Source organism: Carassius gibelio, chromosome A23, assembly GCF_023724105.1.
Source record: "Carassius gibelio isolate Cgi1373 ecotype wild population from Czech Republic chromosome A23, carGib1.2-hapl.c, whole genome shotgun sequence".
NCBI lineage: Eukaryota > Metazoa > Chordata > Actinopteri > Cypriniformes > Cyprinidae > Carassius > Carassius gibelio.
This window is the reverse complement of record NC_068393.1, coordinates 6,373,284-6,398,785: the sequence shown is the minus strand read 5'-3', so window position 1 is coordinate 6,398,785 and position 25,502 is coordinate 6,373,284. Positions and strand designations below refer to the sequence as shown.

Here is a 25,502-nt window from a genome sequence, read left to right as displayed (position 1 = left end):
GAAAACTACTGTAGGATGCCGGGTGTATTCAAAGCGGCGTCATTACTGTCTAGAGTGTGTGGAATGGTGCGCTGTGATTGGTTGTTACTGTATAGAGTGCATGGAATAGTGCGCTGTGCTTGGTTGAGAGGATATATGATGTCACATTCTGCAAAAAAGGGAGACTGGCGTTTGTTGCGGTTTGGAAAAAAGGCAGAAAACATGACCTTATAACTCTGAGAACATCAAATGTTGCATAAAATTAAACATTTACTTTTCAATATCGACCAGATACAATACTGATTTTGGCAGACACTATTTATTTATTTTTTTAATAGCATTTATTGCATTTTGGAACCAAACTCTTTAATACACACACACACACACACACATGTTCACATTTACAACTTATTAGGTTGAACTTTGTTTTTATTTATTTTATTCCGTGGTCCTTATGAAAGTTGTAAAAGACATGTAAAAATTCAACTGTGCTTACGACCAAGAAAGTCAGAAATGCACCACATGTATCCACTAATGCTTATGCTTAATGTTTATTATTCTTTTTTGTTGCTATATGTGAAACTATGACAGGGAATCATGTGTAGAAGTTTGGGTGGCACTTTATTTTACAGTCCTGTTCCTCGTGTACATACTATGTACTTATTAATGTTATTACAAATACTATGTAATAACTAGGTACTAACCCTGAACCTACCCCTAAACCTAACCCTACCCCAATTAGTTACCTAATATTAGCACTTAAAATAAAGTGCAACCGAAGTTTGTGTCAGTGTGCTTTGTGTAGGGCTGCAACTAATGATTACCATATTTTTCGGACTATAAGTCGCACCTGAGTATAAGTCGCATCAGTCCAAAAATACGTCATGACTAGGAAAAAAACATATAAGTCACACCTGATTATAAGTCGCATTTATTTAGAACAAAGAACCAAGAGAAAACATTACCGTCTACAGCCGCGAGAGGGGACTGCAGGAGCACTGAGCAGCATAGAGTGCCCTCTCATGGCTGTAGACGGTAATGTTTCTCTTAGGTTCATTTCAAATTAATTTTGATAAGTCTCACCTGACTATAAGTCACAGGACCAACCAAACTATGAAAAAAGTATGACTTATAGTCCAGAAAATATGGCATATGTGTAATCGATTAGTTGACAATTGTTTCGATTAATCTATCTTTTTTATTGACAAAACACACTATTCCACATCCTGCCCAATTCTGTCCTTAAAAAACAAACAAAACAAAAAACCCTATGAAAAAATACTGTATTGTTAATATATTCTAATTATGTACAAAAGAGTTATAAAGCACAGTTTAAATAGAAAGTTTAAATAGACAAATGAACAAAGGACAGTTTCATTTTCTATATTAAATAGTAAGATGATGATAAAGATGTGCAGGAACACACACATTAACTCATAACACAGTAACCTCTTACCATTTTTTTACTCCGTAAATGTAAGAAATTTCATATATTTAAATTTAGTCTGTTATCCCTTTACATTTACTATCATAAAATACTTGTTGACTTTTACATGTTGATATTTAAACCTAAATTTAATGTCCAATAACAGATATATAAGCAAAATTAATATTATTGCACTGAATATTATTTTGCTCTCTCTTTAATGTGTTCCATCTGACTCGTTCAGTAAGGTCTGAAGTTTAATGCAGACTCTTAGAACGAGCCTTCATGCAAAATAGAAACATTCCCGTCAATATTAAACATTTACAGAAAAGGATTTTACTGTAAAATGCAAAAACATATCTCACACATTAAACAGCACAACGATCTGTCAAAGCGCCTGATAGGGCATGCCATGTTAAACATTACACTAATGCATTGAATAATGCAGACATGAATAATCGATAATAAACTTCATTTTCGATTAATTTTATTGATTAATTGTTGCAGCCCTAGCTATCTGAATGCATTGTTCTACTCCAGTGATGTGTTGCAGCTCAACCTTGAAAGGCAAATATATTACCTATGTTTTATCAAATGGCATTTTTGCAGGGCTTGTTTAGAAATATGGGGAACAGTCTGCAGGATAATCAACAGCTTTCCAGATGAGAAGTGTCCTCAAAAGATTTATGACTCACCTATGTCCACCACACCATGTTTGAATTGGTGCTAGAATTATCTTTACTGTTAGCCTATCAAAACCTGTTGATATGTCTACTGACAACATGACTAAAAGTAGTAGTGTTTTTGTATTCTTAGTTAGATTGAGGTTAGCTCCTCTTACTCATTTTCTATGGCCTTTGAAAGTGTGGAGAAATCGGTCTTATTGTAAACTCTGTCAACTAATTTAACTCCAAAATTGACACCTGGGCCCGTATTCATAAAGATTCTAAGAATCCTCTCAGAAAACTCTTAATTTAGCTTATAAACTTTTATGTAGGAGTCTTAGCTTAAGAGTGATTCAGGACCGATCTGAGAGCAACTCCGAGTAAGGAAAAGACAAAAAGTTTCATCTTAGTGAGGAGGCGGGGTTGACCCCGTTGCTATGTATGACACAATCTTTTGAAGACTGTGATTGGTTGGTTGTACAAGAAGGAAAAAAAGAGTGATTTTAAGTATAGGATGTATTCTTATTCTCACTTTGAATTTACATGCGTAATTTTTCCTATTTGACCGTTCTCTCTCTCTTTCTCTCTCTTTCTCTCTCTCTCTCTCTCTATCTATCTATCTATCTCTCTTACAAACACACACACACACACACATTATATGTGTGTATATAAATCTTTTTTTTTTATTTACCATGCTTTTAATTTCCTATAAGGTATTTGATTGGCTTATAACTTATGATAAAAATTTTTCCACTCTTTCCAATTACAGTGATTGGTGTCCTATTTAAGTGCAGTTTGAATGTTGGTTTTAATGTATTACGCATGGAATCAAAGCCAAGAAGGGCGAGAAAGCCAAACTGGACAGAGGAACAGTGTTTACTGTTAGCCCAGTTAGTGGATGAACACAAGGCCATTCTTAAAGGAAAATATGGGCCGGATGTCACAGCAAGGGACAAGAAGCAGACATGGGAGCGTATATCACAAACTATTAACGGTTTATTCCTCCTGCTTGTGTGCACCTATAAGCCTGCTATATTCATAAATGTAGTTTTATGGGCCTGCAAGGTGGGAATGTCCAGAAACGAAATGAACTGTGACACAATAAGATGTTCTGAAAGTGCTGTAATTGTTTGTGTGATCACTCTGCTTACAGAAGGTTGTGACAGACCCAAATCATCACTATTGCATTGTTGCATTTTCCCAGTTGCCAAATATCGTAATGTAATGATTACTTTAATTTATATATTAAATTATATTATATTAAATTATTTTATAATCTATACCGTCTTATTAACTCGTTGTCATCCATTGTCTGCAACACATTTCTTCTGCCTCTTCATCTTTCTGCCATTTTTTCCTCTACTAAAGAAACTCTTAAGCCTCTTAAAAGTCCTCATCTGTGCTCCTAACAATTTTGACCTTAAGACCTCTTTTAAGGGTTAAGATGCTTTCTGAATTACTTTTTTCTTTACTAGGATTTTTTCTTTAATTTTAAGAGTAAACGCCCACATTTCTAAGAATTTTCTTAGAATTTTGTCACTAGGAGCTACTTTTTGAGATTCTTTATGAATACGTGCCCAGGTCTTTATTGAGCATATTGGTCTCTCTATATGTTTTAACTGTAATTCCCCAACAAAACTTTGGAAACTTTGTACACTCAGATATACTCAAAGTGCCAGAAAATTATTTGTACCCTCAACTAGTCTCATGTTCCCACACTCTAAATCTTTTACGCAGTTCAACCTGAAATAATTGTCAAACATAGAATAGCTTAAGAATAACAAAAACGATAATAACACTCACTGTAGTTTCTTCAGTTTGCAGCATGGATCCTGCAGTAGATCAGAGAGAGAATTCACTCCTGAATCACCCACTTTATTTCTGCTCAGATCCAGTTCACTCAAGTGTGAAGGGTTTGATTTCAGAGCGGATACTAGGACGTCACAGCCATTCTCACTAATAATGCAGTCACACAGCCTACAGAGAGGAGAAACACTGCTCACGATTTCAGTTTAACACATGAATTTCACAAAAATATGAAGTTATAAGTTGTAAGAGTATTATAAATATTTGAAATGAAGTGACGTGACGTTTGGGCAAGTATGGTGACCCATATTCAGAATTTGTGCTCTGCATTCAACCCATCCAACTGCACACACACAGTAGTGAACACACACCGGAGCAGTGGGCAGCCATTTTTGTTTTGGCGCCCGGGGAGCAGTTGGGAGTTCGGTACCTTGCTCAAGGATCTCAGTGGTGGTATTGAGTGTGGAAGAGAGTGCAGGTTATTTACTCCCCCCACCTACAATTCCTGCCAGATCTGAGACTCAAACCGACAACCATCGGGTCACAAGTCTGACTCTTTAACCAATGGGCCACAACTGCCCCCATTTTCAGCTGAATCTCTGAAAATGTAAAACGTTCTGAAAATCTTAAACTACCATTATAACTTGTAAAGCACCAGCAACACAATCTACTCACTCAAATATACTTAACTGATGGTAGCCCACCAAAATAAAATGCAATATAATGCTGATTTTAATAAAAAAATTTTAAAAAAAATCATAAAAAGAAAATTCATATAAAGAAACTTTTTTTAGTAAAAAATGTAAATATTAGCATTGTATTTTTATTGCATTTTATTGCACTTAATTTCTTATTTTGTTGCTTATATTATTTTATTATTATTTGTATATAGTTATATTTAATCGGTCACACTATGTGTGAGCACCAAACCAAATCTCCAGGTGCTCACATGAGAACCAGACTGAAAAACTTGACTTTATTTTTACTTGACTATTTATTTAGCAAAACACACACACACACAAAAAGATATTATGAAGAAGGTTAGTAATCAAACTGTTTTGGATACTATTGACTTCCACTGTGTGAAATTAAGTAAATAAATAAATACATAATACTGAGATATTTTCTCAAATGATCATGTTTTATGTTCCACAGTTTTAAAGTACATGAGGCTGTTGTAGCCTTAAACTTTCTGTGCAATAAATAATAAATAAAATTATATTGAAAAGAATTCTAAAGCTACTTTTTTTTGTTTTTGATGCTATTTTGATGCTTTTCTCATTTAACAATAATGGCTTTAAATTATGTTTTGGGGGTAATTTAGTCAAATTGATGTGCAATTAATTAAGTTAATTTATCGCACCATTGTGTAATTAATAAGATTATATATTTTAATCACTTGACAGACTTAACAGTACTTTACAGTAAACATGGTAGTAAATGCCTAAAACCATCTGCATACAGTATATGACACTTGGTATCAAATGGGTTTGTTTATTGATTTTGCTATATCAAATAAGAATTTGTAATCACAGAATAAATTGTAAAACTTACTGTAACTTAACCAGTTTGCACTGTTGATCCTTCAGTAGACCATAGAGTAAACTCACTCCTGAATCTTTCAATTTATTCCTGTTCAGATTCAATTCTCTTATATGTGAGGGGTTTGATCCCAGAGCTTCTACCAGAGCAGCACAACCTTCCACTCCAATATCGCAGCATTCCAGCCTGCAGAGTACATAGAGAATAATTATTTTATTCTATTATTTCAGTATTGTAGTAAATCTTCATTTGTATGAATGTGTGTGAGTAAATATACATCTATTTGTAACTTCAACACAATTATTTATTCTGCTTATGTTAGTAAAACAAATATAAATATATTGTACTTCCACTGAAATTATGGCATAAGTTTGAATGAACATTAAACATACAATAAGTCATTGTTCCATGAAAACTACAAGTTATTCTCATGTTCAAATGTTAAATTCCTAGAGGCCCGCTGCCCTGCAGAGTTTAGTCCAAACCCTGCTCCAACACACATACCATATAGTTTTCAAATCCTGAAGGACATGATTATATGGATCATTTAATTAGGTTTAAAGCTTAACTCTGCAGGGCTTTGGCCCTCCAGCAACTGAGTTTTGCACTCTGTATAAACCCTGTTGTAGAATTTTGAAAAGATGGAGCAGTTCCAAGTATATTGGTTCATGTGCAATAGCAAGGCCATTGATATTTTTTCCTCTACAGTGATGTTAGTCGATCATAATTAATTGCACTTGGTTATGGAAATTTACTACACACTGAACAGCTGTTACAATAAAATTGTTTCTAATATTGTCTAGATAATACTGTAAGAGGAAGTAATGTAACAGAAATTAGATGTAATATAAATAAAGTAAGGACTGTGTACAAAGAAACGGGTGAGTAAGACAATTAAATACCATGACAAAAATTATTTAACTAATGTCACTCACTGTAGTTTCTCCAGTTTAAAGCATGAGTCCTTCAGTAAATCACAGAGCAGTTTTGCTGCAGGGTCTCCTAGTGTATTACATTTCAGATTCAGTTCCCTTAAGTGTGACGGGTTTGATTTCAGAGCTGATGCCAGAGCAGCACAACCTTTCTCTCCAATGTGGCAGTGATACAGCCTATTGAACGACAGAATACCAATACTTCACAAATAAAGCCCAAAACATGTGGTTATTTCAGCAGGTTAAATGTTATCGTCATGTAAGTCTAAGTAATGTGTCATTGAATGTTTATTTACACTGGGACCCAAATAAGTGGAACAACACTAAAATCTCGAATTAAACATTTGAACCAAGACACATAGTCAAATAGAACACACAAGAATTATTTCAGATTCTGTGTAATTTATTAACTGCTTTTCCACTGTTGGGCCAGGGCGGGTTAGAACTATCAACAGGCGAAGCCAGGCTGAGCAGGGGCAATAGTCTCAGACATCAAGACATGACGCCAAAATTAAGCTGCATCTCCACTGTCAGGAAAGTAGTTCTGTTGCATTACCCTAAAACCTGGCCTTAACACATATACCTGTAACAAATGTCACACACCCCACCATTTAACCAGTAAAGGGAAACTTTAATCAGACTATAAACAGCTGTTTGTTTGTTTGTTTCCTGTGGTCTTTACTCAAAGATTTAAGACTCCAATATCAATATTTATCCAAGAGAAAGATGTAATTAAAGAGAAAGATGTATTAATATAATAAATGTAAAACAGAATAAACACATAATTATGATCATATAAGATTGTCTCTGGTATTTTTATAGGCATAACATATTTATTATGGCAATGGTTATCATACCCTTTAGCAATGCATATAAAATGTATAAATAATATATCATGCCTTATGCAGTGATCCACATCAGATCATAATCAGAAGTTGTTTTGTTTTTAAGTGATTTTAAATGTCTTAAATGTTAGCTGGTAGCCTCAAACCATCAAAAATCCTCAGATTTTAGCATAGGTGTTAACACTCTCCTTTGTTTATGACCATGCCTCAAGCACCAGTTTGTCAGCTTTTGATAAAGGCACACCTTATCACACTCACTATATTGGTCTGACAATGGAAGTGCAGCTATTGATCATGTGACTCTGTACAGACATTCAGATGTTCTTTGAATTATTTTTCAATAATGCTAAAGAACACAATCATCAGGTAACTCATCACGTATATTAATTGAAATCTTACTTTAGTGTCTGTAGTTTACAGTGTGCATTCTTCAATCCATCAGAGAGCTGTATCACTCCTGAATCCGTCAGGATGTTTTTACTCAGGTCCAGCTCTCTTAGATTGCAGGGGCTTGTGCTGAGAACTGAAGCCAGTGCTGAACAGCTCTTCTCTCTCAGATTACAGTCACTTAAACTGTGAGAGAAATTATAGCATAACAATGCATCAAAACACAATGTATCTCTCTTCCTATATCTAAAACCTCACACCAAAAAGATGCGTCACAAACCAAATCCTAGCAAGCCTTAACACACAACATTTTAAACTCCAGTATTGGAAAGGTAAATTTTCAGATTTCTTAGATTTTTATAGGATTTCAGTATGTCAAGAGGGTGCTTTTCTAAAAAGTTTTGTCTTTCACTAAATGTTACTGATTGACTTTCATATGATGCTTTTTAAAGATCATCATTTTGTGTATTTGGTGTAACAGAATGTTGACATGCTTTAATGTAAAAAAAAAAAAAAAAATTCAAATACTGCCCCACCTCTCTCAAACCGTCGTTTTCTATAAAGTGCCGCCTTCTGACAAGCACTGTCTTATTTATTTTTAATAAGCCCCTTTTAACTGTCCTCTTTTGTTGTTTTAAGAATGTTTTGTAGGCCACTAATAAAAAATAGGACTGCTGTACATTTGTTTGTTGCAAATTAACAGACCACGCAATTGAGATGTTTATTCGTTGGGGTGATATTGCTGTCAAATAGAAAAAAGGTTCCCTTCTCAATAAACTTAACTGCACAAATTGCATTAATTATACTTTAATTTCCTTCAATAAAAAGGAAATTGAGTAAGATGTGGTAAAAGATGTGTGAACTTGGGGAAGGAGAAAAAAAGCTGGACCTTGTCTTTATAGCATCACTGCTATAGAGCAGATAGCCTATGAGAACTATATTAAAATCCCAGGACACCCCTAGTCTGAATGTTCACTCCTATTCATTACTCTGCATTAGAGGGCTGCATTGGGTTTTGGCTCCTGCGGGACCCAATGCAAATCTCACGGGAATGGGCAATTTTACCTTTGCTGTGGGTGGTATTGGGCAGTCATAACATTTCGCAGGAGACCCGCAGGGAATGGTGATGTGTAACGGTGCGGGCGGGAGTGGAACACATAGGTTGTAGGAGCGGGTGGGCAGGCCTGGTCATACATTCAGCAGAAGCTGGCGGGTGCAGGTTTAAAAAAACACTTGTGTGCAAGGCTCTACTCCGCATTGTCTGACATGAATATTCCATTCATTCATAAAGAAACAGCAGTGATTCTACAATGGGTTACATTTAAGAGCTATTGAGTTAGAAAATAGAGTAAATGAAATAGCCTATAAGGTGAGTTGTCTGATTGACATGACACACACACAGAGAGAGAGAGAGAGAGAGAGAGAGAGAGAGAGAGAGAGAGACGTGAATACTCAAATTGAAGAATTCTGTCATTCAGGTTTCTAGATTCTAGGTTTATGCTTACTATTGTCATATTTAGGGCTGGGCGATATATCTAACGATATGAACATGCACATCTAATCAGTAAAGCTGCTTCCATGATCACCGCTAAAATCGCCATCACCTGCTTATAATTGGAGTGGCATTTAATAGACAGAGCCGTAGATCGCTGACAAGCTACGCAATATCGCGTTCATTATCTTAGATGAATCACCTTCGATAATGAACGCGATATGGCATAGCTTGTCAGTGATCTACGGCTCTGTCTATTAAATGCCACTCCAATTATAAGCAGGTGATGGCGATTTTAGCGGTGATCAAGGAAGCAGCTTTACTGATTAGATGCGCATGATCATATCATTAGATATATCGCCCAGCCCTAGTCATATTATACATTTTGCATTCTGCTCTTTTTCTATAGATTTTAAGTATTTTGATTCATACAATAATACATTTGTTTAAATCCGATACTTAAAAATTTATAGATAGAAACCATCACATAATTTGTAATGGGTTTTCTGGTTATAATGAAATTGTATTGGTTTTAATGGAAACTGTAATGGTGCTTGTTGGTCTCTACTTGTAATTGGTCACCTTCTGTTGGTGGCTTTTGTTAAAACCACTAAATCCTATAAATTTAATATGTCCCAAAACACACTACATGATACCATTATTTAATGGTTTTAATGGTTAAAAGTTGATGATTTGTAACAGTATTTGTAGTGGAAATCGTTAGAATTTCTGTGATGGTTTCTATTGTTTTTGTCAGCAGGGTCACCATGGGTTTTGTGATTTTATTTGGCATAAATGTGACAGAATTGCTCTAATATTGTGAGATAGTAGTGACTGTTTGTAGTAAAATCCAGGGCTGTTTTTCACTCTGTCTGTCCCTGTTCACTCACACATAACACAATACTCTACACAGCGCAAAACTTCACATTTAAACAGTTCATAGCAAATACTTAAACTGTTAAGAAAATATGCTTACAGTAGTTGATTCTGAATAAACGCCAGATTACTGTAGCAAAGTTGGAATGACCCATTTTTATTTTATTTTTAGAAATAGACTTTGCACAACCAGCCTTGTAGGGTAATCTCCTAGGTTCACAAAACTGCATAAAATTCAAATATCTGGATTGTGCTGTTCTGCTGTAAATAAATCTTGACCAATGATTCCTCATTGGAAGCCCAAAGTGCTTTTGCACAGCAACACATAGCATCTCCCTGACATGGCTGCATCACCACTACTGCGCTTCCTCAAAAACACGCCATCTTTCTTTGCATGAACATTTGAGTTCCATTACACAAATATTTCAATATTTGAGTGCCATTACACAAATATTTGCCATTACACAAATATAACAAAATGTGGGGGCATGTTTAAATGAAGCATTTTAGGATCAGCCTTTTCTTTTGGTGGCAACACGTTATAATATCTTTCGTTAATAAATCATTAACAAGCATTTTATAATGTTTAAAAAATAATTAGCTAATATATTTGCAAGCTAGAAATATGAGATAATATGCTTGTGAATGTTTAACAAATGTACTAATTAAACAGTCTCGCATAGCCAGACTTTCAGACTGACGGCAAAAGGTCTGGGAGCCTTGGCCGCTTTGAATGTCAGACTTCCAAGAGGCCATATGAGTGACAGATAAAGCAATCAGTCAAGTTTCGGTTTGTGCTGTGACATATTTAGGGGCATGGAGATGTCCCTACAATAACAGATTGTGTGTAAAACTCTTGGAAGTATTTAAAAAATACTTTGGCACAATGTTTAAATATTTCACATACTTTTTAAAAATCTAGCGTTTAACTGATCCTGATATGCAGTCATTAACACAGTTGTAAACATGTCGGCTTTCTTCTTTCGTGAGGGGGTTTGGCATCACGGCCTCTTTGTTTCCAGGCAGAACATTAAAGAATGCGACAAACAAGTCTCCCAGAAATCATCTACAACTTAACCAATCATATGACAACTTCGTAACCCCCGAAGTGTTTCCAATTTTGTGTAACTTCTGCATCAGAGGTTCAACCAATGGTGCGTGGGCGTGAGGCTGAGGCTGAGACTAATTAATCATTATCTTTATAATTATATAATGTCAATTAATATGCTAACTAATGTTATTAAATATTCAATTTCTTGCAATTCATGCATTTCTTTTAAATAATCAAATGATTTTGTTATACTGCTATCATTAAACAGAATAGTCCTTGAATCATACATTAATGAGAGGGGGAAAAACACTTAAGAAAATACTTAATTTATTATTTATCAAAACAATGTAATATAAACTGATTGAAACATGTTCCCTTAACTAAGCACTACACTGCTGACCATTTAACCAACCCTTAAACCTGACCATACAAACAAACCTGTCCCTAACCATATCACACCTCAATAGCACAGCAAAAGTGCTGTGCATTAACAAAAGCTTTTAAAAATTGTATAACATCTGTTAAAATATTTTGTAGATTTTCAAGATGTGGATTAATATATAAATTAGATGTTTAATGTAATTGTAGGCATTTCAATTTACATGATATATATATATATATATATATATATATATATATATATATATTAGTGCTGTCAAAATTAGCGCGTTAACGCATTCGATTAATTTGAAATATTTAATGCGTTAAAAAAAAATAACGCAATTAACGCGGTTGCAGTTTTTTTTATTTCCAGTTGTGGCCTATGTGTGTTCAACGTGCAAAGAAATATGGATAAGACCAAGGAAGGACTTTTAGACGGAAAGTTTCAGTATAAAACTCTGCCGGATTACTCTTCAGTCTGCCACAAGAAACATTACTCTTCATTTAGTCTGCCACAAGAAACAGCAACATTAAAATCATGAACTCAAATGTCATTGTTTAAAAACAAAAAAACAAAAACAATGACTGTAACAGTGCGTAAATCAGACCTTTCTGTAATGCTAACGTTAATAAGCTTAAACGAAATAATTGTGTAGCGGAGTATTTTTGTACACAGTGCCGCGAACTGTCAATCACTCCTGTGCGCGTGCATCACTGTCCTCCTCAGCTGCAGCAACTTGCGCTCTCTCTCTTCATCAAGCTTTAAAACAAAAAGGGGACAAAAAGATCATATTGTCTTTGTGCATAGGCTATAGATTAATTAGATAAATAAATATCTAAATTTGTGCCTTGCCGTCTACGGTATTTGTTTAGAACTTAGAAAAAAGATGCTGCAGCCAATGAACAGCCAGCGGGGGCTGCAGGACGACTCAACCTCCGCAGACAGTTTTTAATGTTTATCAGACAATAAATACACACCTTCTCCGGCCACGTTGAGTTGTTGACACTTAACAGTGGGAAAAGCGACACATGCGCTATTCACTTGTATAACTTAAGGGTGAATGGGTAATGTAGTTTCTGCTCTGGGTGGGATGAATTAGGAAGCTCGCATTGTGAAGGGCGCTCTGAAAATCGGCAGTGCAGGTAAAAGATTAAAACCTCTATTAAAACAGATGTCCAAATGAGCGTACCGGTACGCTACAATCACGTCCTGGGCGCACGGAGAGGTGGCGGTACGCTCAAGAGCTATATTTGGAAGTGGCGGTACTGAGTACCGGTGCGTACTGGCCCACTGAAAGCACTGGCAATGACTATACTTTGGAATTTTTTTGCAGTCCACTTAGAATTCAACATGGAAATCATGTTTGTTTTTTATTGGCATTGATTGTTTTGAAATTCAAATGGTACTTACATGCCTGTGTTTTTATTTCTGTAATGGCTTTCAAGCCAACAGTTAATTTGGAGGATATTGATGGTTTATTGCAGGTATGTTGTTTACATGAGAAAATCTGTGTTACAAGTTAAACAAAAATTCCAATAAACAATCATATTTTGAATTTAAATAGTTTCTTTGTCTTGAGTTTACATTAATTATTTACATTTTACATTTACATATCCAAAAAGTTTCAGTCTTTTAATTGCGATTAATCGCGATTAATTTTAGAAAATTGTGCGATTAATTAGTTAATTTTTTTTAATCGATTGACAGCACTAATATATATATATATATATATATATATATATATATATATATATATATATATATATATATATATATATATATATATATATATATATATATATATATATTAGTGGTGGGCCGTTATCGGCATTAACGTGCTGCATTAACGTGAGGCTCTTATCGGGAGATAAAAAAATATCACCGTTAATCTATTCTCAAAGTTGGGTTGGGAGCTGGGTCTATAATACGCGAACTATGATGACTTTCACCTTGATATTTTAGCACGGATGTATACCTAACCGAATTGCACTGTAGGGGACGAGAACGAGTCTTCGAACCTGTGTGTATGCCTACTGTGAAATAAATGACCACATCAAACGTGACGTGCTAAGATGGATGCAGCTGAAGCCGCCGGGTTTGCTTCAGGGAATTTTTTTCATATGTGCTCATGTTTTCATACAGTCTATTGTGTGCTCTGATGTAAACAAGCACACATTTGAAGCACATGAGGAACACGTGAGAGACGAGCTGAATGAAAGCACATTCACTCTCTGACAACAGATGGCGCTAAACTGTAGAAAATGCAGCCCTTACCCTGGAAACCTCATAAATAAATTTTTCTTTTTAATCTGCACTAACAACATGCCCTAGATATTGTTTGAAAGTGTTTTGACTATTGTTCATTAACACTTTACATCAGTGCTTCATTAATCTTAAGTATTCCAATATTCATTCAAAACCAATCATAAGCAAATCAAAGTATGTCCTAGCTATTTTATGACTGCACAAAGTTTTATAGGAAAAATTACATTATTAAAAATGCCAACAAATAAATGTTAATTTAACAAAATTGTAAATGCATGCAAACATAGAATGATTACAGGACAAAAGTTGATTACAGACTGAAAGTTTAAGACAGAAAAATAATTTTTTGTTTTATATTTGTATTCTACTAATGACTGTCAAATTAATTTGTAATTGTCATACTGTACTACACAAAAATAAAATGTACATGTTTTTTGCATATTTATTTATTATTATTGTCCTAATATTTGATGTTTACGGGGAATAAATCAATTAAATTAATAATGAAGTAAAAAATTTTACAAAGTAAAATACTCACTCAGATTTTCTAGAGGCTTTGATGACTGGCAGAAGCTTCTGAAGACCATCTTCAGATGGTTTGTAGTTTCTCAGTATAAACTCATCCAGCTCCTTTTCTGAGTTCAGCAAAACAAACACCAGAGCCGACCACTGAGCAGGAGAGAGTTTGGATCCAGACAGATCACTGGCACCTGTTCTGCTCAGGTATGATTGAACTTCCTGTATGAGTGAATGATCATTCAGTTCATTCAGACAGTGGAACAGATTGATGGATTTCTCTGGAGAGGGATTATCCCTGATCTTCCTCTTAATGTGCTCAACTAAATCCTGTTTGCTATCAGATCTGCTTCCTGTCTGTGTAAAGATGTCTCGTAAGAGAGTCTGATTGGACTCCAGTGAGAGCCCCAGAAGGAAGCGCAGGTAAAGGTCCCAGTGTCCATTTTCACTTAGCAAGGCCTTGTTCACTTCACACTTTAATGAATCAGTTATGCTGCCTTTTGTTTCTTTGTCTTGAATAAAGGACATAAATCTGAATAAAGCAGCAAGAAACTCCTGAACGCTCAAATGTACAAAGCTGTACACCTTCACCAGGTGCAGCCCAATCTCCTCTCTGAAGATCTCAGTACAAACTCCTGAGTAAACAGATGCTTCTTTGACATCAATGCCACACTGCTTCAGATCCTCCTCATAGAAGATCAGGTTCCCCTTTTTCAGCTGTTCAAAAGCCAGTTTACCCAGTGACAAACTGCTCTTCTTGGCCTGCTGAAGATCTACCTCATATTTCCCATTATATTTCTGGGTCTTCAGTTTGGTTTGAAAGATAAGGAAGTGTGTGAACATCTGTGTGAGAGTCTTGGGGATCTCTGCACTCTCTGCTTCACTCAGCATCCTCTCTAAAACAGTGGCTGAAATCCAGCAGAAGACTGGGATGTGGCACATGATGTAGAGGCTCCTTGAAGATTTAATGTGTGTGATTATTCTGCTGGCCAGACTCTGATCACTAATTCTCTTCCTGAAATACTCATTCTTCTGAAGGTCATTGAACCCTCGTACTTCGGTGACTTTGTCAACACACTCAGGAGGGATCTGACTGGCTGCTGCTGGTCGAGAGGTGATCCAGAGGAGAGCAGATGGAAGCAGAGTCCCCTTAATGAGGTTCGTCAGGAGAACATCCACTGAGGCTGACTCTGTTACATCACATATAATGTCATTGTTCTGGAAATCTAGAGGAAGTCGACACTCATCAAGGCCATCAAAGATAAAAAGGACTTTGTAGTCATTAAACTCTGTTGTGCTCAATTCTTTTGTACCCAAAACAAAATATTGAAGCAGTTCAATCAGGCCCATTTTTTTCTCCTTCATCAAATTGAGCTCTCTGAAGGGAAGTGGGAATATGTAGTGGATGTCTTGATTAGTGATTCCTTCTGCCCAGTCCAGAATGAACTTCTGCACTGAGACTGTTTTTCCAATTCCTGCGACACCTTTAGTCAGTACAGATCTGGGTGTGTTTTGTCCAGGTAAGACTTTAAATAAGTCATTGCAATTGATTGGTGCTTCCTGTGTCTCTGGTCTCCAGCATTGTCTCTCAATCTGTCTCACTTCATGTTCTTTATTGACCTCTCCACTTCCTCCCTCTGAGATGTACAGCTCTGTGTAGATCTTATGAAAAGTAATGGAACATCCTTGATTTGATATTCCTTCATTAATTCTCTGATATTGTTCCTTTAATCTGGATTTGTGTTTTATCATACAGAAAGATGCCAGCTCTGGTGAGCAGAGGAAGATGGAAGAAAAGGTATACAATTAAATATACTACAAAAAAGAAAATTTGAGCAACATCAGAAAAAAATGTGTAACAATTTTCATCAGAAAACTTGTTATATGTAGGGTTGCAGGGGTAACACTTTCACAAGTCAATTATTTTCACACTAATTAAGTCGCATTGTCTTTGCTCTGTGATTTTCGTCCTTGCATGGAACACAAAAGGAGTTCCCTTTGAATTATTTTTCAGTCACTATTTTATCAGTAATTGATGCTATGGTGAAACTCCTTTAACCTATCTTTCCTGATAATCTTATAAATCACACCATTGGAGCAATTGGCAAATGGTGTATAACCCACACAAACACAAAATTGACTTAAATAATGGCACTTTTCCACTGCATGGTATGACTCATCTCGGCACAGATCAGTATGGCATGGCATGGCCTGGCTTCGGTGGGATTATTCACATATTGTTATTGTTATGACACCTCTACTGCCACGACTCCTGAAAAACTTTTTCATTCCGTATCATTCCATCAATATCTCGCTGGAACCACTCCTCTGTTATAAACAATAGGAACTGTACTTCCTCTACAGACAACAAAACAGCCACTTTTTGGTTGTTAAAAAAGGTGCACTCATTCAAAACAGTTTCATTCGATCCTTCGTGGACTGTGCTGATTTAAATCTAGCGGTTCTCTTGTGTTTGTGTTGCAAGTTCAGTGATGCAGGTAGTGATGACAGCAGCACGAATTCTGTGCCTGACACACCTGCCATTCCCAAGGAAAGAGCATATTTACATAAAAGGGAAATTTACAGCTTATGTGTGCAATGTTGTGTTCCTTATGTGACTGATTCAGCCAGCTGTTGGATGGACATGAGGCCATATCCATGCAGAGTCAGCTCTCCAAAGCACAAACTGCCCACATTGTGTGGACACAATATAAGATCCAAAATCTGAGGGTCGATGCAGGCTCCTGAACCTTCCTGCCCTGCTCTGTGGGGCAGCGAGGTCATGAAGGCAAGTGACTGCACTCTGAAAAAATAGTAGAGCACGACCGATATATCGGCCGGCCGATATTATCGGCCGATATGAGCTTATTGCATTTAAATCGGCATCGGCGTTTATAACGGCCGATGAAACATGAGAAACAGAAGGCGTTTCTCAATGTCAAGGATACTTCCTTGGTTGGACTGATCCTTCCAAGTCACTTCCTTCAAAGGCTAGGTCAGAGTCCTCTTTAGCATACGGAGAACACGTAAATGGAACAGGCTAACAAGTGCACGTAATTGCGTCATTACGTCAGTGAAAAGGTCCGTTTGAATAACGCTGTGAATGGTCTCATTAAATTACTTTGGACAACTTAACTAGTTATTTATAAAATAAATGCCGTTGACGCAACCAATTGTTAAATGACGGTCCGGTTCAGTTAACCATTTGTATTAGTAATTTGTACTGGCATTTAAACGTCAAACTTTACTTATATTTACTACAGTTATAACAAATGTTTGGTAACGTAAATAAAAACCGTTAATGTTCGACATTTTTTAATTTTTGAACTAACGTTAGATAGCAAAGCTGCGCGCATAGGATTGTGGGTGATTTGAGAGCGCGAAGGATACACATATGCATCCTTTCCTGTGTATGGCATATTCTTTGAACGAAGGACTCAGTCCTTGGTTGAAATTCCGAGGATCCTCGACATTGGAACAGTCCTTCGACAGGCTTTCGAGGATCCTTCCTTGACATTGAGAAACACCTAGAGTCTCATGCATAGTTTGCCCACCAGAGGGAGCTCCGCATTTGCAGAGAGTCTGCAACTCCACTATAGAAGCGATCAGCCAAGCCATGGAGATGTACTGTTTTGACGGTGAGTCTGTCGTTCATCATGTGAGATGATTTAGTTCATACACTGTATATAAAAACGGTGTGGTAGTTCTAGCTAACGGTCCTATCATTATCACTTCTAAATATTCTGTAACATCACTTAAAGCCGCTAATGCATTGCTATATTAGATTAGCCACAAAGCTAATACCATGTTTATCAGTGGAAGAGCGCTAACGTTAATAAGAGGTCAAACTATAACTTTAGCGTTTATCTTATTCTAAATATATCTGCAGTGTTTCCCACATAATGACCACGTAAGGGGCCGTTCACATATCGCGCCTAAAAGCGCGTGGAAAACGCTAGGCGCGCCGCTTTTTCCTTCTCCAAAGCGCTCCGGCAGAAGCCATATACAGCTATGATCAGCTGTTCCTTCATCTTGGCTCAGTTTTCAACGTTGTTACGGGAAAGGATGAAGCTGATTGGTTAGTTCTTGTCACATGACCCGCGGTGCGCTTGCTGCATTCTGAAAAGTTGAGATGTTTTTAACTCAATGCGGTGCGGACGCGCCTGGAAAAAACGGGTGCGTCGCACCGCGTGGACGTCGTTTCCCTGCACAAAGAGAAGAGGAGAGGATCTACGTATACGTGAAAAGAAAAGGAAGAAAGTAAAGCAATGCAAAAACATAAAGCGAAAGAAAGGGGACCTTACAGGAACAAGCTCACATCAAGCGCAAAACAGCGGTGTTTGGAGAAGCTCTCAGGCAGCTCCCTGCAGCAGCACAGAGACCTAAACAATTTCCTCAGTGCACACATATGGACATTGGGAATTATATTGTTTACGATGTAAGTCACTTTGCATTCACGCTGTTAATGGCTTAATCTAACCCGGACATTTACATCTCGCAATCGCATATTTAACTACCCTAGCTAACCCAGAACTGGTTTGTCCACTTTGCAGCCCCCAACAAAAAAACCTTGTACAGTATGTGTCATTGGGTTAAAATCAAATTATAACTGAACATACACAGCTTTAGCCTACATCAAAATATGTTGGAAACGTTTGTATACATTGAACATCTCGTTACAATCTAGTGTTCAGTCGCAGTTAATTCTAAATGCAATGTAATTACAATACGCTAAAACGCATGTGAATAAACTTACTTTGGCCAGTACAACACTGTTTTCAACACCTGCTGTAGATGGACCCAGCCACAGCAGAAAGCCTCGTAACTTTCCAAAGATTTGTGACTTTTAAACTCCTGCATTGTGTAGTAACTTAAACCAAAAAAATATATAATTCCCTATGTCCATATGTGTGCATGGAGGTAAATGGCCCAGGTCTCTGTGCCGCTTGAGAGCTTCTCCAAATCCCGCTGTTTTGCGCTTGGTGTAACCTAAAAAAAAAAACTGTATTCCATTGTTCCTATGTTTTCCATATGTATCATGTAAGGTACTGCAGCAGTTTTTAACGCAACAGTAACTTCCAGGCATGGTAAAACAGTGCAGAATTGCGAGAACCTCCTCTTAACAACACATGTAAACAATCCTGTTTCGCCGCCGGTATCCTTCCAACATGGCGGAGACTGTGATATCGAGGGAGGGGCTTTGTGCTATGACGACAACTTCTCATTCTCAATAGTGTAGTTACAGTAACTACAGTAGGTGCGTCAGAAATGATTAAACCAGAGGGGACATGTAAATAAATATGAGCTGAACACGCGCTTTTTTCTTTTTTACAGATTGTTTCAAAGCAGCTTTACAGACATAACAGGAAAATGTTGTAATAATATGGTTAAATATAAGTAGGTAATATGTCATACCTATTGCTTGACAAATATATATATATATCAAAATGTCTCATTTTTGCCTATGTAGGAGATCCCTGTTTATTATTATTATAATTCTAATGATGACATGAGTAATGATACACGGTGATATTATTAATACACATACTTATTCTTTCTGTCTCTCTTTCTGCCCTACAGATGGCTGAAAAAGGTGAATGCTGTAGCAGCAAAGTGTGGGACTACTTCTGCAAATACTTTAACTTGAGTATTATAATTCATTTACAGTACACACATAGACTGTTAAAACCAGCTTCAACTGGAAGAAAGTAAAAGTGTTAAATGTTTAAAATCAGACTGTTTTTTTGATCATTAAAAAATATATACTTTTGATGAGCAATTGTTTAGTCATTGAGACCGTAATCTAAGGCTTTTTTTTTTTACATTAATCCCTTCTGGAAAATGGTTTATTCAGCCCACATACATAGAACAGGCAGATATTTTGCTATTGAATGTTGTGTAAGTGCAGTTTATAGGAAATGGGTATAATATCCAGTTTATTTTCAAAAGCAAAATATCGGCTTATAAATCGGCTCTTTTTGAGTTAATATCGGCATTGGGCCCCAAAAATCCATATCGGTCGGGCTCTAAAAAATAGTAACCTAAAAATTTTATAATCTAAATTAACACATTTTATTCAAATCTAAAATATTATTAAACATCACTTAATTAATCATTAATTTATAAATTACATCATTTATAATTAATAAGCTGATCTAATAAAGACATGGCACAGCCTCTACTTAGCTTGTGCTAATGCTTCAAAAGCTGAATTGTTTGCAAATGGTCAGTCATTGCTCATATCTGTCCCACGGCCACTCTCATGAGGAAATCTTAACCTGTTCACCCTTCAAAGCTAGGCCGACTTAATTCTGCTCTAGCAGGAAGGCCTTTACGCTGAGCCATGCCCTTTTGGATGCGCTTACTTCTTAGCCCCTTCAGTAAGCAGTTATGGGAGATTGTGTGTAATGTCTGTGCTTGTAGAGGTCCCCTGAATTTTATGACTGGTATTATATATCCTTTACTTTTCAGTGTTGGAACTGTTCCGAGCCAATTATGTGGCATGATTGGATATGGTTTTCCATAGCATCAACAACTGACGCAAAGCTGAGTGAACTATAATATGTAAATAAAATTTTCTATTAAACATATACAAGATTTCCCCATAGCATCTACTACTGATGCAATGTCTTGTTCTTGGGGAACTAAGGTTACATGTGTAACTAAAGATTTATTAAATATTAAACTTAACAAATAAAATGTGAATGCAATAGTAATGCAATAGTCATATGACCCAGAGCTCTTACTGGTCTGTAATGTGGTAGCAATATCTGTATACTTCTTCTTCCTCAGGACAAGCAGTGTAACCTTCAGAAGCCCCTCTCTGAATAGGTGTTGATCTTCATCCTCCTCCTTCTCAGAGTATTCTGAGTAATCTGCATTCAGTAGTCTCTTGAACATATTCAGCTCAGACAAGATTTCATGTCCAAGATCCTGCAATCAGTAGATGTTTAAATATGTCAGTAAAAGAGAGAATAAACATTTGTTAAGACATTAGTGAATAATCAGAAACTAAATGATGATTATTATCATTGTAAAATATTACTGTCACACTAAACTGAGAGAGACAAAAGGGTCACAACTCATGGGTTATTATCAACATACACTTCTTTTACTGATGTCAATCGTGTGGAAAGTACAGCCCACTACTTTATTTCAGTTCAGGGAAGAGAGAGAGCGGAAGGATGACTGAAGCCCTTGGCAAGAGACCACCACCCGCTACAGAGAAATCACAAATCAAATCCGATAAGAAAAGGAGCCGAACCAGAGTAAACATCAGCACTGCTTTCAATCACTGGAGATAACTGATGGACTTGAAAGAAATGAGGTTCGACTCCGAACTTGCAACATTTCTTTTGGATTGGTAAGTAAGATGCTGTTAGTATTTCGCTAGAAGTTTGTTTTATATGTTTGCGTATTTTTTTCGGGAAGTTATAACATAGAAATGTATTGAAGGCTGTTCGATAAACATGCTAATGTTAGCCATGGCTAACCGTAGCTGGGTTGGATAATTAGCTAGCTATAACTTACCCACAGATCCGATCTGGTTTTCACCTGTTATCTACCAAAGCCCGTCTCTACCAAGCTGATGCTAAAATGTAACATTACCTAAGAAGCTCTGGCAGCTCTGGTTACGTTGGTTGGCGCTAGCTTGGTCAACATCAGCTGTCTGATGTTGACCAGTGATGTTGACAGAATGCTGTCTGTCAATTTAATTCAAACAATGTGTATATACAACTCAAAATGTAATATGAACAAAACGAATAGGAACATATTCACTGGTAAAAGTGAAGGGGAGTAGCTTGAAGATGTCATGTTTCAAAATCACTTGACATCACCCAACGTTCCTCTGGAGGCAAAACGTCCTCTTAGGCTTCGGCTATGGCTGTAGTGTTGTTGTGAAAGTAGGGGCGGAGCATAGAGACTATGCCGTTTCTCGTTTGTTACTCTAGAGTAGACCAATTCACTTTATTGAGGCATACTGCCCCCATCTGGTATGGAATGTGGAGTATGACTTGATTTTTTTTGCCAGACATGACAGATGGCAACTTTAAAGTACAACTTGATATTTAAGAGAGGGTGACAAAGGGTTCAGGGAATCTGTAAGCTTACAGATCCTACACAAGTAGGCTGTACACCTGTAGGCTTACAGGTCCTACACAATTGCTTTGTGTAGTTTCCGCTATCAAGTAATATTTCAAATTCTCTCATCCTGATGTTATCGAATGTTTTTAACTGTTTTTGATCGCCTGTTTTTATGAACAACTGGATGTTGTTCAGCCAACCTAAATAGGGTGAGCTTAACACCTGTTTATTGCAGGGGTGCCCAACCCTGCTCCTGGCGATCAACTGTACTGCAAAGTTTAGCTCCAACACACCTGAAATAACTAATTAAGGTCTTCAGACTCAGTTAAAAATTAAAGGCAGGTGTGTTTGATTAGGGTTGGAGCTAAACTTTGCAGGAGAGTCAATAGCCAGGAGCAGGGTTGGGCACCCCTGGTTTATTGTTATATTACTCTAGCTAAGTGTACATGGGAAACCATGGCACAACTAAACCAAAACTGCTATCTGCTATCAGAGAAAGTAATGTTAGTCAGCTTATATTGTAGTAGTGGTCCTGACCTCTGACCAGAGATAATGTTGCTTTATTCAAGTGTGTACAGAACTATGGGGATAATAAAAGTACTTTTAGAATGAGCAAGCATAGGAGCGGCCATCTAAAGTATCAGTCAATTACCTCTGTCTAATAACCAAGACTGACAAGCATGTGAGAGTGAGGTCCGCAAATGACCAATGCGAGATCTCTGAGCAACATGAGAACAAAAACAATAAATAATTGAATTTTTTCAATTTTTTTTTTATTCATGTGTCCTCGTAATCTTTAATCAAAAACGTTGACCTCCCCTTAGTCTCAGTGTCAAACGTCCTGCCCATTGACCGTGGGCTAAACATCTGATGCATATGGGACACAAAAGTGGAAGCAATTCATGAGTGTCAAAGTCATCATCAGATTGGTTGAATTCTACAGGTTCTTTAACATTTCACCTGAAAACAAAGATACTTTGGCGCCAAACCCCTTCACGAAAGAAGAAAGCCGTCAAGTTTATAACTATGACAACGAGTGCTTATCTCAATCAACTAATCGCTGGATTTTCACAAGTACGTGAAATATTTAACATTTGCGGCATATAATCTTTATAATACGTCCGGGAGTTTTACACACTGGTCTGTTATTGTGGCAACATTTCCACATCTCAAAATGTGCTGATGAACAAAATGAACTGTGATTGGTTGTTTGACATGTCAGTCAAACGGCTTCATGGGCTGGCCAAGGCCAATGAAAGCTGCCATAGATTCCAGACCTTCAGTCTGAATGACGGGTAAAGCCACTGATCATCGTCTTCATCCTTGATAAATAAAACATTTATTCATGCTTGGGTGTCCGCTGTGAATCCAGTGGAGAGAATACCCCCACAACTAACTGCAAACTGGCATTCAGACCTGCCTCCAGTTTGTTAGCAGCCCCCAGCTTCCAACGATCCAATCAATTCCCGAAGGACGAAAATAATTACTTTAATGCCAGCCCTCATAAAACATGGAAATCTATAGTGAATCAGGTATTTCCTACGTAATGGAGAAAAAATGTGCACCCTTTAACCTGGAGTTTTATATGAAAAAACACCCATACCTTAAAAATGGAGTCCAGTTGCTTTCTGGATAAAGATTCCTCCTGTACTCCACTGTGGGGGGAACATTAAGATTTCTGTTAATTTCCTGTTCAGGCATTCAATTCACAAATGCATGATTAAATTTTACATTTGAGGATTTGTTATTATTTGTAATCATCATTTGTTGTGTTCTCTCTCCAGCACTAGACTCCTCCAGCTGTAAACCACTATTCTCTACTTCCAGCTGTTCTCACCTCGCATCAGCAGAAGTGTCTCCTGAACTGAAGTTGGATGGTTCACACGCTGACTGATTACTCTTCATAGACACAAAACTGGGTTCAGGAGATTCTTTCTGTATCAGACTGAAACACAACAGCACTTTTTAATACACTCTTTTAAGCAGTGTTCACAAAAAAAAAAAGAAAGGAAAAATGTTAGTTTCAAAAGTAAAAAAAAAAAAAGGAAAAATGTTAGTTTCAAATGAAAAAAAAAAAAAAAGGAAAAATGTTAGTTTCAAATGTAAAAAAAAAAAAAGGAAAAATGTTAGTTTCAAATGTAAAAAAAAAAAAAAAAAAAAAGATGATTTTATATTTTCAAGAAAAGGTTGATGATTAAAGCTTTCTTGTGATGTAACCATTAAGCAGAAGTAATTATATATAGTCATGGTACCTTGTGTGTACACATCTTAAGTTATAAAAAAAAAGCTTTTGTACCTTTTAGAAATATTGTGTAAAAAAAAAATCATAAATTACAATATCATAAAAACTGCAATAAGAATATGTAAGTACATAAATCAGTGTTCAAATCTGCCTCCCAGACCCAGATTCAACACTATCAGCTTACAACAATAATTTTAGCGTCGAGTTGGATTTCAGTAAAAAATATATACTGTATATTATTTTGTCATTCAAGTGTCATTTGCACTAAGTGTCATTCACTTTTATCGTGTTTGTGTGTTTTCGCGCATGTTCCAGTGACTTATTTCTTATTAGTTTTCTAATAACTTATCTTTGGTGATGAAATGATGGGGTTGCGTGATGTTGTTCCTGAGAGGTGTGTAAAGGGTGTGCTTAAGTGACGCGCAGCGGAGCTATTCTGGCCTCTGTGCTACTGGCCCGAGGCTATGAGCCCCGCCCGGCCCTCTTTAAGCCCTGGAACGCACTGGCCCGACAGTGGAAATTAGGCTTTTGAGAATATATGACCCTTATGTTATCAGTCTCATCTAACAACTGTCTTTGCCAAGGTCATGTTCACGCTCAGGTCAAGTTATTTTTGTGTTTTTATTAGCTTTGTATTTGTTTTGTTTTTTATTATTTTAAAAAACTACAGATGGGTTCAACTCAGTTCACCTTCAGTAGACATTTGTTACAAATGCATGCAGTTTTTACAATTTACTCTGACAATGAAGCAGACAGAGCTGTTCCTTCAGCTCTAAACATGGAACTGGGAAGATTATTCTCACCTCACATCAGCAGAAGTGTCTCCTGAACTGAAGTTGGATGGTTCACACGCTGACTGATTGCTCTTCATAGACACAAAACTGGGTTCAGGAGATTCTTTCTGTATCAGACTGAAGCACAACAATAATTAAACAATGTTTTTAGAGTGTTTAATGTCATTATTTACGGAGTTACACCTAAACCTCTCTCTCAGATACAGATTCTGTCTTT

General features: G+C 36.7%; 1 protein-coding gene and 1 long non-coding RNA gene across 4 annotated transcripts in view; one reads left to right on the top strand and one right to left on the bottom strand.

The window, feature by feature from the left end:
• Positions 1 to 25,502, bottom strand: part of LOC127945074 (NACHT, LRR and PYD domains-containing protein 12) — a 31,874-nt gene that overhangs the window by 4,499 nt on the left and 1,873 nt on the right. The window contains exons 3-11 of the mRNA XM_052541629.1: positions 25,295 to 25,402; positions 24,087 to 24,194; positions 23,853 to 23,904; positions 20,911 to 21,097; positions 14,187 to 15,933; positions 7,595 to 7,768; positions 6,354 to 6,527; positions 5,431 to 5,604; positions 3,874 to 4,047 (exon numbers count right to left, since the gene is read on the bottom strand). Coding sequence (XP_052397589.1) covers positions 3,874 to 4,047; positions 5,431 to 5,604; positions 6,354 to 6,527; positions 7,595 to 7,768; positions 14,187 to 15,933; positions 20,911 to 21,097; positions 23,853 to 23,904; positions 24,087 to 24,194; positions 25,295 to 25,402 — 2,898 coding nt within the window. The remainder of the gene's footprint in view (positions 1 to 3,873; positions 4,048 to 5,430; positions 5,605 to 6,353; positions 6,528 to 7,594; positions 7,769 to 14,186; positions 15,934 to 20,910; positions 21,098 to 23,852; positions 23,905 to 24,086; positions 24,195 to 25,294; positions 25,403 to 25,502) is intronic.
• On the top strand, positions 15,854 to 25,440 carry LOC127945102 (uncharacterized). 3 transcript variants are annotated; one of them, XR_008150515.1, is made up of 5 exons: positions 15,854 to 15,962; positions 19,745 to 20,728; positions 20,957 to 20,995; positions 21,324 to 21,527; positions 24,034 to 25,440. It is a non-coding gene; the product is annotated as an uncharacterized LOC127945102 (long non-coding RNA). The 3 variants fall into 3 exon arrangements; XR_008150514.1 differs by lacking the exon at positions 15,854 to 15,962 and adding an exon at positions 17,764 to 17,802; XR_008150513.1 differs by lacking the exon at positions 15,854 to 15,962 and adding an exon at positions 18,356 to 18,602.